Source organism: Bufo gargarizans, chromosome 2, assembly GCF_014858855.1.
Source record: "Bufo gargarizans isolate SCDJY-AF-19 chromosome 2, ASM1485885v1, whole genome shotgun sequence".
In the NCBI taxonomy this organism is placed as follows: Eukaryota; Metazoa; Chordata; class Amphibia; order Anura; family Bufonidae; genus Bufo; species Bufo gargarizans.
The window spans coordinates 673533658-673549057 of NC_058081.1; the positions used below are offsets into that span (position 1 = coordinate 673533658).

Here is a 15400-nt window from a genome sequence, read left to right on the forward strand (position 1 = left end):
CTACACCACACGGCACAGTGCTTGGTATACAATGAAGAGGCCGCATGCTCGCCTGGGCACTGTGACCCCTTCAGACTGCAGATAAACAGCGGTGCGGGGAGTCCTAATGATGACCCATCTGTAAAGCTGGCCACACACTTCAGCCGTTTCTCCTGTACGACTATAGAACAGTAGCTTTGTACTGTACTTCTATCTTAAAAGGTTTGTCCCAAGATTAAAACTTAGCAACTAGCCAGAGGACCCCTTGTTCTCATGATCGGTGGAGGTCCCAGCACTTGGTCCCCCACGGTCAGACACTTTGCACCCTTTATAAAATCTATAGGCAACCCTTTTAAATGATTTCCTTTGTCTTTAGGGCCATAGCCCCGACTTACCAGGGCTTATTACTCGTTGTAGCTTCTGAGAGAGTCTGGTAGGCAAGTTCCATCAGCTTCTCCACAGACTCGCTGATCCGGCAGGTGGGCAGAGAGAACGTGTGCTGGCTCAACTTGGCTTCATTCTCCAAAGCTGGGGCTTCATGTGATGGACTCTTTGTCTGTTTTACCTTCTCTCCCCCAGGGCTCTGGAGTTTTGGCACCGTCACTTTAGAGTCTGGTGTGATCTATGAGCAAAGCAAAAAGCATGTGGTCCAACAATTAGAAGGCTGGATTTCCAGGAGGACATCCCTACTCCACCAATAAGATGGATGTTGATCTGATGTCTGTATTCACATTGTGCAGGCCACATATTTACAGAGACTGCCGTTACCTGGTTACTCGCCACTATGTTAGGGATCAAACCATTTTTTTTTCGTGGCATTTTCCAAATCTGTTCTTTAAATGCTGCCGCAGGATACATCAGAGTCGGTAAAGCCGGGTTCACATCATTAGTTTCATTTTCTGTTCTTCTGATCCATCAGAAGAATAGAAGAAGAAAAAAAAACACACAGGATCCTGTACCACAGCTATGCACATTTGGCATCCATTTGAGCAATTTCCATCAGAGATCCGTTATTTCAGGTGGACGCATTCAGTACTTTTCTCGGTCTAAAAATAACAGATCACAGACGGAAATGGCTCAAAAGGATGCCAAATGGGCATAACTAAAGCACAGGATCCGTTTTTCTTTTTACAGGATCCGGTTTTACGGTTCTTCGGGTAGATGTGAACTCTCCGTAACCTGAGGCCCCTTCGCACAGCTAACAGGTGGTGGTGTTGCAACGTACCAGTCCCGTGTGGACACATCTTTAACCCTTTGGCCCTGAAGCAATTTTCTTTTTCTTACTTTTGCTTCTCCCTATGAGTCTTCCATGACCCAGCAGAACATTTTTCCATTTCCATTCACAAAGCTGTATGAGGGCTTGTTTTTTGCGAGACACCATTTTGCACTATTTAATTTAATTCACTGTGCAAGGACGTTACCGTCATTCCAATGATACTAAAAAAAAGTAAAGGTTTTCTTACGCTTTATATTATTTAAAAATATATATTTCGATCTATGGAGCTTTTGTGAGCGAGCTTTTTTATAAAAAATTTTATTCTTATTTTCCCGAACGGCATTCACTGGACTGGAGTTATATCCGATCCCAGTCACTGCTGACGGGTGTCAGCTGTATAACCGTGTATGGAGCAGAACTACTGAAGAAAATTAGTCCTAACCTTACTGCTGCTACATTCCTGGATCTAACTCAAAATCAAAACCCTTGATCTGACCCCCAGAGAAACATTCCGCCATGTATGTCTATGTATGTCGAGCCTATGCCTATAAATCTTTTCTGAAATGGTTATCTATGTGTCCATGAGAGAGTTCCCCACTGATCTCTACAATGAAGTGGGCCACGTGGGTATACTATGAGGAGCCCATACACTTTCAAAACCTGTCTGCCAACAGTTATTCTTCCCGACTCTGCCGTGTACATACACTCTCACCTAAGTGTGTGTGTTCTCAGTGGGGAGATAGAAGTGAGCTGCTGCCAGATCATCTCCCATGAAATCCATCAAGTCTGACTCTTCTTTCCTCCGACATCTGCAGCTAGGACATCACCACACACATTACATGGTTGGCCAGCCCCATCGAAATCTGCCAATTTGGCCAAACAATCGTCTAATATGTATGGGCAGCCTACACTCTCAGATTATTGCATTAGGAGACCGAAATGCATTCCAGAGAAAGAGGTCTTGGCTCAGGAATCTATGAGGACATCTCATATAGTGAACCTGGCCAGAGAACACGGTGAACATTGACAAAGTGTTCCAGTACAATTACCAATGAAAATCTATTAATATTGATAAGCGTGAGCTTACTATCCTTAAAGGGAGTCTTTCACCTAATCTGAGCGTTTTAGACCGCTCAGATCAGGTTATAGACTCTTCAACCCTCATTACGATCATACCTGTCTCTTATCTGTCCCTCGCCCAGATAATGAAAATAACACTTTTTAAACGTATGCAAATTACCTTCTGAAGGTGCCCAGGGGCGGCGTTACTGGGCGATGTGCCCAGAAAAACACACCTCCAGCCGGCGGACGTCACGAGCGGCACCAGAGGACGGCGGGCTGGGAACTGGCCCGCACCTGCGCACTGCTCTGCCCATTATGGGCAGATGAACAGCTTTTCATATTGCGCATGCGCCGGCCGGCTGTCTTTAGTTGGCCGGCGCATGCGCAATATGAAAAGCTGTTCATCTGCCCATAATGGGCAGAGCAGTGCGCAGGTGCGGGCCAGTTCCCAGCCCGCTGTCCTCTGGTGCCGCTGGTGACGTCCGCCGGCTGGAGGTGTGTTTTTCTGGGCACATCGCCCAGTAACGCCGCCCCTGGGCACCTTCAGAAGGTAATTTGCATACGTTTAAAAAAAGTGTTATTTTCATTATCTGGGCGAGGGACAGATAAGAGACAGGTATGATCGTAATGAGGGTTAACGAGTCTATAACCTGATCTGAGCGGTCTAAAACGCTCAGATTAGGTGAAAGACTCCCTTTAAAGAGAACCTGTCACTGCTCCTGACAGCCCTGTTTTAATCGCTTCATGCATTCCTCATGTAATAACAATCCTGGAACATCTATTCTTATGGCTCTATGTTGTGCCATTCCTTTATTATTTCTACTAGAAGTTATAGATTACTTGCTAGCAGTTTGTAGTAAGGGTACAGAGGGGAGGTAACCAGTTGGGGGTGTGTACCTGCACAGACTGACAATGGCAGCACTGATTGGATAAAGTAAGTCTGTGCAGGTACACGCCCCCAACTGGTTACCTCCCCTCTGTACCCTTACTGCAGACTGGTAGCAATTCATCCATAACTTCTAGTAGAAATAATAAAGTAATGGCAGAACATAGAGCCATAGGAATAGATGCTCCAGAATCGTTATTACATGGGGGAATGCATGAAGCTATTGAAAACAGGCCTGTCAGGAGCGGTGACAGGTCCTCTCTAAGGATAATTTCCCATGAGCGATATGGATTGTGTCAGTATCAGTTCAGGGAAAAATGTATGGGTTTGCACGCAAGTTCAATCAGTCTTTTCTGCGATTTCATTTAGTATGTGCATTTTTTCCATCCAGATTGCATGCGTTTTTCACGCACATGAAGAATAACAATCTATATCTCTTAGCTACCATCAGTGAAAAATGCATTAGACCCGGATGCCTTCAGTTTTAAAAAACGCACAATATAGAACATGCTGCAATTTTTACTGTACTTCGAGATGATGTGTGAAAAAACACACTCATGTGCATAGACCAACTGAAGTGAATGGGTCAGGATTCAGTCCGGATGCTATGCGTTTGCCACACGCATTGTATCCAGACGGAAAATTCAGTCATGTAAAAGACCCTAATGGGAATCTGTCCCCTACTTCTACTATAGATAAGCAACTCCAGTGCAATGTACATCCATCTAACATCATTTGTTAGTTTTATCAATCTCCAGAAAACATAAATTGCTTACCGGTAATAGTTTTTCTTGAAACCCATGACAGCACCCATGCATGATAGACCTCCCATTCAGGACAGGAAACCAGAGGATATAAAAAGTTCACACCCCCACCACCCTGATTTGCAAGGAAAAGACCCTCCGGAGGCATGAAAACACAACAAAAGAGAAAAAGAGATAGACCCCAGGCAGGGAACCAATACGGTACATTCTTTCCCTAACTAAACTGAGATATAATAGGGACATCCTAAAACATTGAATGTGAAAATGGCCTTATGTACCATAATGTGCCTAAACCTCAATCAATTGCCTTGAAACTTTGCACAACCTAAGATTTCAGCTTCCCAAACCTACAGTGTCCTTGAAGTTTCATGGATTTTGGCTACCCACAAGGCAAATGAGTGACATTAAGCTTGTTTTTTGGCGAGCTTAATGTGGCTCAACGTACAAAAAACAACTCAGATGTTAACCAATTTCCCCCAAACCTCCTATTCTACTAGACTCTCTCTATGCCAACATATTTTGAAGATTTGGGGTCATTTGATAAAACATACCAAAAGTTATTCACATTAAACTATTTTATTCCTTTTTGAAAACATTTAGCTTAATGTAAAAAGAGCTTAATGTACCATAATGTACCTAAACCTCAATCAAATGCCTTGAAACTTTGCACAACCTAAGTTCCCAGCTTCACAAACCTATCCTGTTAGTTTCATGGATTTTGGCTACCTACAAGGCAAATGAGTGACATTAAAGGGAACCTGTCATCAACTTTATGCTGATCTCACTGGGAGCAACATAAAGTAGTGACAGAAATGCAGAGGTCAGCGGTGTGTCACTCATGAGCTAAAAGTAAGTGGTTGGCGAGAACCAGCATCATAATCATTGCAGTCCAGACCTTGAAAAGAGTCAACTCTACCTACGAAGGCTCATGGTTATTCATAATCTCCTGCTCTCTCATCCATCTGCTGATGATTGGCAGTTCCCTCCTAGAGACAAAGGGAGAATACTAGGTAGAAGACTGTCAGTCATCAGCAGGTGGGCCGGGAGAGCAGGACTTTATGAATAACCATGACTCTGGTGACCATGACTCTTTTTTGCCCAGTCTGCAATGATTGTCATGTTGGTTCTCGGCAACCACTTACTTTTAACTTTTAAATGACAGACCGCTGAAATCAACTCACCTGTCTCTACTTTATGTTGCCCATACTAACGGCAGTATAAAGTTGATGACCGGTTCCCTTTAAAGAGGACCTTTCACTAGTATACAAACGAAAAACTAACTCTATCAGTGGGCAGAGCGGCGCCCAGGGGTCCCCCTGCACTTACTAGTATGCCTGGGCGCCGCTCCGTTCGCCCGGTATAGGCTCTGGTGTCTCAGCTCTGTCTGTTGTACTGGACTGATTTTTTTGTAGGAGGCGTGTCCCTTGCTGCAGCACTGGCCAATCGCAGCGCACAGCTCATTGTGGCTTAACGTACAAAAAACAACTCTGATGTATAGGAGCACAGGCTGATACTGGGTATTAGAGCAACAGCTGAATAGTGATAGGCATGAGATCTTCAGTAGGAGAAACACCAGACTTGCTCCTGAAGTCCATGTCAGTACCATGTACAATCGATAGACATCCAGGTTCTTTGGTCCTCCTCCTCAATCAGCATGTGAGGCCTCCTGTAGGCTTCAGTCCTAGTCAAACTTTTCCTACACGTGAGCATTCCCACCCTCAGCCCAAACCTGGAGAGAGACTGAACTAAGACCTGGAAAAAGATGGTAACCGCATAAATTTATAACCAGCCTTGGTAGCAGGGTGCACATTGGAAGGCTTACAACAATAGAAAACACAAAATATTAGGAGGGGGTAGAACCACAGCTTGCAGAACAAAGGGTCAGGAGACCTTCCCAAAAATTGAGAATGTATCTAAATCTTAACATACTTTTTAGCCGTGACCTCATTCCTACTGGCCAGTAAAGTGGAAACTACCTCATTCGACAAGCCCCTCCTGGCCCATATTATCCTTTCAATTTCAAAAGACCTGGTCCGGGTTGAAAAACTGGACCCTGATACAGAGATTGTCCCACACTGGAAGCATCCATGGGGGTTCCGTCGCTAGGTTTTGCAACATTGAGAACCAGGCCCTTTTGGGCCATTTTGGAGGTATTAAAATCAAAGAAGGCCTCTCCTGGATAACTTTCTTCAGGAGTTTTGGAATGAGTAAATACGGAGGGAAGGAATATCCGAACTCCTGATCCCATGGCTGGGTTAAGGCGTCTATCCCTGTCAGGAAGTCCATTCTGTTGAGTGAAAAAACAAATCTGTCTACCTTTTGGTTTTTCCTTGTCGCAAAAAGATCTATATAGTTGGTAGACCCCACTTCTGTACTATGAGCTGGAAAATTGAATTGTGAAGGCACCATTCTCCCTGCTTTAACGCTTTCCTGCTCAAAAAAAAAAAGAAAAAGAAAAAGGGCATTGTCCCAGTTCTTTAGAATGTCCTCCTGCAATTGTCTTGAATGAAACTGAGCATAGGTTACCGCCGGGATGGTGAATGTCATTAAACCTAGTACTGACATAGCCTGTCTGAGGGAACAGCCATAACTGAGAAAAAGATCCTGTATTTTGTCTACCAATAACATCACCTTCTGTTCTGGCAGGAAACATCTCTGATTCTGCGAATCTAGTAGTATCCCCAAAAACACGCATCTCTGAGAAAGAAGTAACTTGGATTTTTTCCAATTTATTTTCCATCCTAAAGATTCCAGAATAATACACAATTGAGCTGTCTCCTGCTTCAAAGACAATTCTGTCTGGGAAATTATAAAAAAAAGTAGTCTAAATAAGGGACTAGAGTGATTCTTGTTAACCCCATGTTGCCCAGCGCTGTAATAGCACGGCGCAGCGGGACATGACTTGCCGCCCAGCACCGTACTATTACGGCGGGCTGATCAGGCGGGTGCAGGAGCTGCGCCCGCCCGATCAGCTGCAGGGGTCCGGCAGTCACTGATAGCCGCACCCCTGCTGTATGGGAAAACACAGATGCCAGTGCATTAACCCTTGATGAGCCGCGTCAGCTCTGACCAGGGCACGTGCGACGTGTGGAGGGAGGAAGAGAGCTTCCATCGGGTCCCTGCGCTGCTGTGACGGGGACCCGATGGCAGCCCGATGCCTTACTTAGGCATCGTGGCTGCCTTCCTGTAAGCCCGCTGGATCTCACAGGCATGCAGGCTGTAAGTGTAATACAGTGTGTGATACACTTAAAGCTAATGCATCACAATACAGAAGTATTGTGATGCATTGTAAAGGGGATCAGACCCCCAAAAGTTGAAGTCCCAGAGTGGGAAAAAAAATAATAATAAAAAGTGTCCAAAAAAATGATAATAAAATGAAAGTAAAAAAAAAAAAAAAAGTGTCCTTTACGCAAAATAAAGTAAATATATATTTTTTTTAAACTAAGGAAAAAAAAAAAAAAAGGAAAGTAGACATATTAGGTATCGTCATGTCCGCATCGACTGCCTCTATAAAAATATCACATGACCTAACCTCTTAGGTGAACACCATAAAAAAATAAAAATAAACAGTGCTAAAAAAATTTTGGGGGTCACCTACAATCACTAAAAGTGCAACACCAAGCGATCAAAAAGGCGTATGCCCCCAAAATAGTACCAATCTAACCGTCGCCTAGTCCCGCAAAAAATGAGCCCCTACCTAAGACAATTGCTCAAAAAATAAATAAAAAATAAGGATCTCAGACGAGGGAGACACTAAAACATGATTATTATTTTTTTGTTTGTTTCAAAACTAGACATATTGGGTATCGCCACGTCCGTAACGATCTGCTCTATAAAAATATTACATGACTTAACACCTCAGGTGAACACAGTAATTTAAAAAAAATAAAAAAAAAACGGTGTCAAAAAGCCATTTTTTTTGTCATCTTACATCACAAAAAGTGTAATAGCAAGCGATCAGTCATCTCATCCCGCAAAAAATGAGACTCTACCAAAGACAATCGCAAAAAAAAAAAAAAAAAAAAAACTATGGTTCTCAGACTATGGAGACACTAAAACATGATTTCTTTTGTTTAAAAAAAGTTATTGCTGTTATTGTGTAAAACTTAAATAAATAATAAAGTATACATATTAGGCCTCGCCGTGTCTGTAAGAACCTGCTGTATAAAAATAATAACATGACCTAACCCTCAGGTGAACACCGTAAAAAATAAATAAGGATGTCAAAAAAGCTATTTTTTGTCACCTTACATCACAAAAAGTGCAATACCAAGCAATCAAAAAGTCATATGCACCCTAAAATAGTACTAATCAAGCAGTCATCTCATACCGAAAAAAATGAGCCCCTACCTAAGACAGTCGTCCAAAATTTAATTATTTTTTTTTACACAAATGCTTTATTATGTAAAACTGAAACAACCAGCCATAAAAAGTTGTCATATTTGCCATTGTCTCGCCTGTAACAACCTGCTCTATAAATACCACATGATCTAACCTGTCAGATGAACACTGTAAAATAACAAAAAATAAAAACTAGCTATTTCTTGTTACCTTGCCTCACAAAAAGTGTAATATAGAGAAACAAAAATTCATATGCACCCTAAAATAGTACCAACAAAACTGCCACCTTATCCCATAGATTTCAAAAGAGGATCATCTTTTTTGGAGTTTCTACTCTAGGGATGCATCAGGGGGTCTTCAAATTTGACATGGCAGCTTAAAATTAGCCCAGTGAAACATGCCTTCCAAACACCATATGGTGTTCTTTTCCTTCTGCGCCCTGCTGTGTGCCCGTGCAGCAGTTTACGACCACATATGGGGTGTTTCTGTAAACTACAGAATCAGGGTAATAAATATTGTGTTTTGTTTGGCTGTTAACACTTGCTTTGTTAGCAGAAAAAAAAAATGGATTAAAAATGTAAAATCTGCCAAAAAAGTGAAATTCTGAAATTTCATCTACATTTTCCTTTAATTCTTGTGGAACACATAAAGGGTTAACAAAGTTTGTAAAATCAGTTTTGAATACTCTGAGGGGTGTAGTTTCTAAAATGGGGTGATTTTGGGTGGTTTCTATTATGTAAGCCTCACAAACTGACTTCAGACCTGAACGGGTCCTTAAAAAGTGGGTTTTGGAAAATTTCTGAAACAGTTCGAGATTTGCTTCTAAACTTCTAAGCCTTACAACGTCCCCAAAAAATAAAATGGCATTCACAAATTGATCCAAACATGAAGTAGACATATGGGGAATGTAAAGTTATAACTATTTTTGGAGTAATTACTATTATAAAAAGTAGAGAAATTCAAATTTGCTAATTTTTTTATAAATAAAAATGTTAGCACTGTCGAAAAGTACAATATGTGATGAAAAAACAAAATCTCAGAATGGCCTGTATAAGTAAAAGTGTTTTAAAAAGTTATTACCACATAAAGTGACATGTCAGATTTGCAAAAAATGGCCTTGTTAGGAAGGTGAAAACTGGCCCGGGGTTGAAAGGGTTAATCTTACATAGGCTGCTACTTTCCCTATAATCCTGGTAAACACCAGAGGAGCCTGTGATATTGCAAAGGAGAGGGCTTTGTATTGCAGATGAACAGAGCCTTGAACCCAAACTGCCGTTCTCAAAAAGATTTGGAGCTGACACTGATCGGGATATGATAGTATGCCTCCTCTAGATCTATACTTGCTATCAGGGTGGATAAAAATCAATGATTTTTTTTTTTTTTTAGGGTACTTTCACACTTGCGTTTTTCTTTTCCGGCATAGAGGTCCGTCACAGGGGCTATATACCGGAAAAGAACTGATCAGGCATATCCCCATGCATTCTGAATGGAGAGTAATCCGTTCAGGATGCATCAGGATGTCTTCAGTTCAGTCGTTTTGACTGATCAGGCAAAAGAGAAAACCGCAGCATGCTACGGTTTTATCTCCGGCGAAAAAAACTGAAGACTTGCCTGAATGCCGGATCCGGCATTTTTTTCCATAGGAATGTATTAGTGCCGGATCCGGCATTCAAAATACCGGAATGCCGGATCCGTCCTTCCGGTCTGCGCATGCGCCGACCTTTAAAAATGATTTAAAAAAAAAAAAACGGATCCGTTTTGCCTGATGACACCGGAAAAACGGATCCGGTATTGCAATGCATTGCAATGCATGTTTCTGACTGATCAGGCATTTTTCAGACTGATCAGGATCCTGATCAGTCTGAAAAATGCCTGATCAGTCAGAAAAAATGACATCCGTTTGCATACAGTTTGCCTGATCAGGCAGTCAGTTCAGGCAACGGAACTGCCTGCCGGAATCAAGCAACGCAAGTGTGAAAGTACCCTTAATCGGATTTTTTTAATTTAAATCAGATTTTTTTTATATAAAATACTTTTTGAGGAAAATATATTACCATCCAAAGGTTATTACATCATGAAATGTAATTATGTAGATAGAATAAGGCTGTATATGTTTAATTTTTTTGGTAAATAAATTCCATAAATCCATTCACAATGGGAGGAAAGAAATGCAAATGAGCTCTTAACAAGCTCTGCCTCTAATGCCACCAGATGTAAGGCAGCTATCCTATAAGTCAGTATTCAGCTCTTAAAATAAGCCTTGAGACATGACGGATATTAAATAAGCCAGCACCTCATCTGCAGACAGGGGTGATTGCCCCTCATCAGTGCAGAGCAGAGAGTACTGGCTTACTGGGTAGGAGGCCTGTGTCCGAAACAGCTGTCTGCAGATGAGGTGCTGGCTTATTTAATATCCAAGTCATGTCTTAAGGCTTAGTTAAAGAGCTGAACATTGACTTATAGGATAGCTGCCTTACATCTGGTGGCATTAGAGGCAGAGCTTGTTTAGAGCTCATTTGCATTTCTTCCCTCCCAGAATTCCAGAGGAGCATGTATGGCCTATAAGTCTCCTCACACTGATTAAGGTGCTTTCTCCCTAAGGAGAGTTAGTTTAGAAAAAGACCTTAATCCTAACTACAAACCTATTAATGCAGAATCAACCTAATCAAACTAATATGAAAAGTTATTCTAAAAATCGTCATCTACTTGTATATTATAAGTTATACCAGCAAGAATTAGTCTTTATGTAGAAAACTATGATTTAAATCAAGCCTTACTGACTAGTGATTTAAATCAAATCCACCCTGCTTGCTATCCAACAGTTCTGGGAGAGGATATTTATGGAAGATGATGATAAAGTCTCCATACGAAATTTTTTGTATCTCAGATTCTTGTTTAAAGGGAACCTGTCATCTGGATTTTGTGTATAGAGCTGAAGACATGGGCTGCTAGATGGCCACTAGCACATCCGCAATACCCAGTCCCCATAGCTCGGTGTGCTTTTATTGTGTAAAAAAACTGATTTGATACATATGCAAATTAACCTGAGATGAGTCCTGTCCCTGACTCATCTCACATACAGGACTCATCTCAGGTTAATTTGCATATGTATCAAATCAGTTTTTTGACACAATAAAAGCACACAGAGCTATGGGGACTGGGTATTGCGGATGTGCTAGCGGCCATCTAGCAACCCATGTCCTCAGCTCTATACCCCAAATCCTGGTGACAGGTTCCCTTTAACCTCTTCAGTACCGAGCCACTTTTCACCTTAAATCCCAGGCCGATTTTTGCAAATCTGACGTGTCACTTTATGTGGTAATAACTTTAGAACGCTTATACTTATCCAAGCCATTCTGAGATTGTTTTCTCTTGACACCTTGTACTTCGTGATAGTGATAAATTTCGGTCAATATTTTTCATTTTTATTTAAAAAAAAGTAATACCAAATAAAAAATAAAAAAAATTGGAAAGATTTGCAACTTTCCAAATTTCTATTTCTCTGCTTTTAAAACAGATAGTGATACCGCATATAAAATAGTTATTACTTTACATTCCCCATATGTCAACTTTATGTTTGGATCATTTTGTAAATGCCATTAAATTTTTGGGGGATGTTAGAAGGCTTAGAAGTTTAGAAGCAAATCTTGAAATTTTTCAGAAATATTTCCAAAACCCACTTTTTAAGGACCAGTTCAGGTCTGAAGTCACTATGTGAGGCTTACTTAATAATTTTTTTCCAGCAAGGGTTAACAGCCAAACAAAACTCAATATTTATTGCCCCGATTCTGTAGTTTACAGAAACACTCCAATATGTGGTCGTAAACTGCTGTATGGCCACACGGCAGAGCGCAGAACAAAAGGAACGCCATATGGTTTTTGGAGGGCAGATTTCACTGGGATAATTTTTAGTTGCCATGTCACATTTGAAGACCCCCTGACGCACCCCTAGAGTAGAAACTCCAAAAAAAGACCCCATTTGGGAAACTACGGGATAAGGTGGCAGTTTTGTTGGTACTATTGTAGGGTACATATGACTTTTTGATTGCTTTTTTAGGCTACATGCACACAACCATTCCGTTTTTTTGCGGTACGCAAACCGCAATGTGCGGAATGGAAGGCCCATTGTAGAAATGCCTATTTTTGTCCACAAAACGGACAAGAATAGGACATGTTATATATATTTTTTTTGCGGGGCTGTGGCCCCATTGAAGTGAATGGTTTCGCATCCGAGCCACAAAAACTGCGGCTCGGATGCGGACCAAAACAACGGTCGTGTGCATGAGGCCTTACGGTGTTCACTTGAGGGGTTAGTTCATGTGATATTTTTATACAGCAGGTTCTTATGGACGTGGCGATATGTCTACTTTTTTATATTTATTTTTTACATTTAACACAATAAAAGCATTTTTGAAACAAAAATAATCAGGTTTTAGTGTCTCCATAGTCTGAGAGCTATATATTTTTTTAAAGGCGATTGTCTTAGGTAGGAGCTTGTTTTTTGCAGGATGAAGTGACGGTTAGATTGGTAACATTTTGGGGAGGGGTTTTACGCCTTGTTGATCGCTCGGTGTTGCACTTTTTTTTAGCGGAGTGTTTTTTTTTTCCACGGTGTTCATCTGAGGGGTTAGGTCATGTGATATTTTTATAGAGCCGGTCGATGCAGATGCGGCGATACATAATATGTCTACTTTTCTTTTTTTCCCCTATATTTTACTATTTTTTCACTTTATTTTGGTAAAATTACTCTTTATTTTTTACTTGAAACTAAAAAAAATTCGTTAAACTTTATTTTAGTAACTTTTTTTTCGCTTTAGTTTTTGTCCCACTTTGGGAGTTCAACCTTTGGGGGTCTGATACACTTCCAGCCAATGCATTGTAAAGGGTATTACCACTGTAATACACTTACAGCCTGCTTCTTGTGAGATCCAGGGTGCTAGATCTCACAGGCTGTCATGGAAGGCAGCCACAATGCCTATGGAAGGCATTAGGCTGCCTTCCCTGCCATCAGGTCCCCGTCACAGCAGCGCAGGGACCCGATGGCCACACCCCAGGATTCCGTACGTGACCACGGCAGTGCGAGATTTAATGCACCAGCATCTGTGTTTTTACAGATGTCGGCGCATACAGCAGGAGTCCCGCTATCAGTGACTGCCGTACCCCTGCCTGCCCGATCAGCGAGCCATACACATACAGCACTGGGATTTCGGACCTACTTTCCAGCACCATACATGTACGGCGCTGGTATCCTACGGGTTAATCTCTTTAGTTTCAAGATTAGTCTGAAGAAACCGACTGTTTTTATACTAAAAAAAAAAGCAGAGAATAGAACCCCTTTCTAAAGTAAAGAAAAAAACTCCCTTTACAAAATTTAAATTTTTCTGCTTGTTTTGGATTCTTGGTTATTATTAAAAAAAATCTCCCTGTGGTGCAAGGAATTCTATTTGAAACCCTCTTAAAATGATGTCTAAGCACTGTGATCCAACTGGGGGAGACTTGGAGGAACAGCAGGCTCGACGAGCGGCTCCCCAAAGAGTCTTAAGCTGCCATAGGAAAGGTCACCCACAGACTAAAAACCAGGACCCTGTACAGCCATCTTGGTGTGAACTTCTTCAGAGTTAGGTTCCCCAGGACCTTCTATCCGGAGGAAAGGTATCCTGAACTGAGGTGTGGTGGGGGTGTGAACTTTTTATATCCTCAGTTTTCCTGTCCTGGATGGTAGGTCCATCACGCATGGGTGCTGTCATGGGTGAGGGGAAAATGCACTTTATTCAGTATGAAAATGAGGTCCAAAGTGCCAAGCAGGGCACTTTGGCTTCAAGAGCCTTGGACTGCCTCCTCCAAGTGCCCAAGTACACCTCTGGCAGGAGCCCAACAACGCCTCTTCATCTCTAGCATTACCACTTTCCACTCAGGGCCTCTTCTTAGACGTCACTATTTGCAGTCAACTCCGCCTGTGTCGTCAGCCTGTGTCTGACTGAAAACTCGCGCAGGCGTAGACTGTGACTCTGCCGGAGCCTGTGCACTGCCTTCCCTGCAGTGGGCATCAGACTCACTGTAGGTATAGCGCATGTGCCGCTCCTCTGAAGCCGCTAGCGGAGCTGAAGGCAAATAGTGAAGTCTAAGAAGAGGGGCGCAGTGGAAAGCGAAAAGGGAGGTAACGCTAGAGATGAAGAGGTGTTCTCGGGCTCTTGAAACCGGTGGAGACACCCTGCTGGGCACTTTGGACCTCACATGCATACCAAATAAAATACATTTTCTTCAGTTTCAAAGTAGAGGGAGAGCTAACAAAGGTATGCCTGAATGATGTTCGATGGGTGTTCATGCAATGACGTTGCTTACATACAGTAGAGGAAGCTGATAGACTCCCTTTATTCTGTACAGATCGCTTTCATACATAGAAATCTTGCCATCTTTCTGAATATCTCGCCCGGCATTTTACCTCTGCCATATGGACAGTGCGCTCAGGCTCACTTACCTTCACAGTGTTATGTATCTCTGAGGTCATCAGGTTCCTAGCAGTAACAATTACCTCCTGGCATTTCTTACTGGCAAAGTGGGAGTTGACATTTCGGGCATATTTAAGAAGCTCGGTGGCATCACCCTTCAGGTATTTCATCCCTTTAAGGTCATTTTCAAACTGCTCCGTTGCTTTTATAACCTGAAAGTAAAAAGCACATAGCCTCCAACTATATAACATTACAATGCTATTGCTGCCAAATAATAACAGTTTTTAGTAGATTGCACCTCTGGGCAGATCAACCGGTTTCTAAAGAAGCAAAAAATAAAAATACATAAATAAAACTAAAGTAAGAAAATAAGAATAAAACATGATGAGATTAATATAAATAAATATATCTATCTATCTCGAGGTCCAGATGTATACCAGCCAAAGATACGCCAAAATGGCAACCTGCCGTCATAATTTTTTTTTTATAAAAAAAATAACGCTCCTATGTCTGACTATACAGTCTCACTATATCACTCTGTCTGACCGCTCGGATCCTCATATATACAGGCGGCAGAGTGATTGCTGTATTGCACAGGTCTAACAACAATCGTCGGAGATTTATCAAACTGGTGTAAAGTAGAACTGGCTCAGTTACCCATAGCAACCAATCAGATTCCACCTTTCATTTTTCACAGCTCCTT

The 15400-nt window shown here is 41.8% G+C and overlaps 1 protein-coding gene across 1 annotated transcript in view; it reads right to left on the reverse strand.

Moving 5' to 3' along the window:
* ZW10 (zw10 kinetochore protein) overlaps positions 1–15400 on the reverse strand; it is a 54267-nt gene that overhangs the window by 8933 nt on the left and 29934 nt on the right. Inside the window, exons 9-10 of the mRNA XM_044282279.1 lie at positions 14727–14909; positions 375–601 (exon numbers count right to left, since the gene is read on the reverse strand). Coding sequence (XP_044138214.1) covers positions 375–601; positions 14727–14909 — 410 coding nt within the window. The remainder of the gene's footprint in view (positions 1–374; positions 602–14726; positions 14910–15400) is intronic.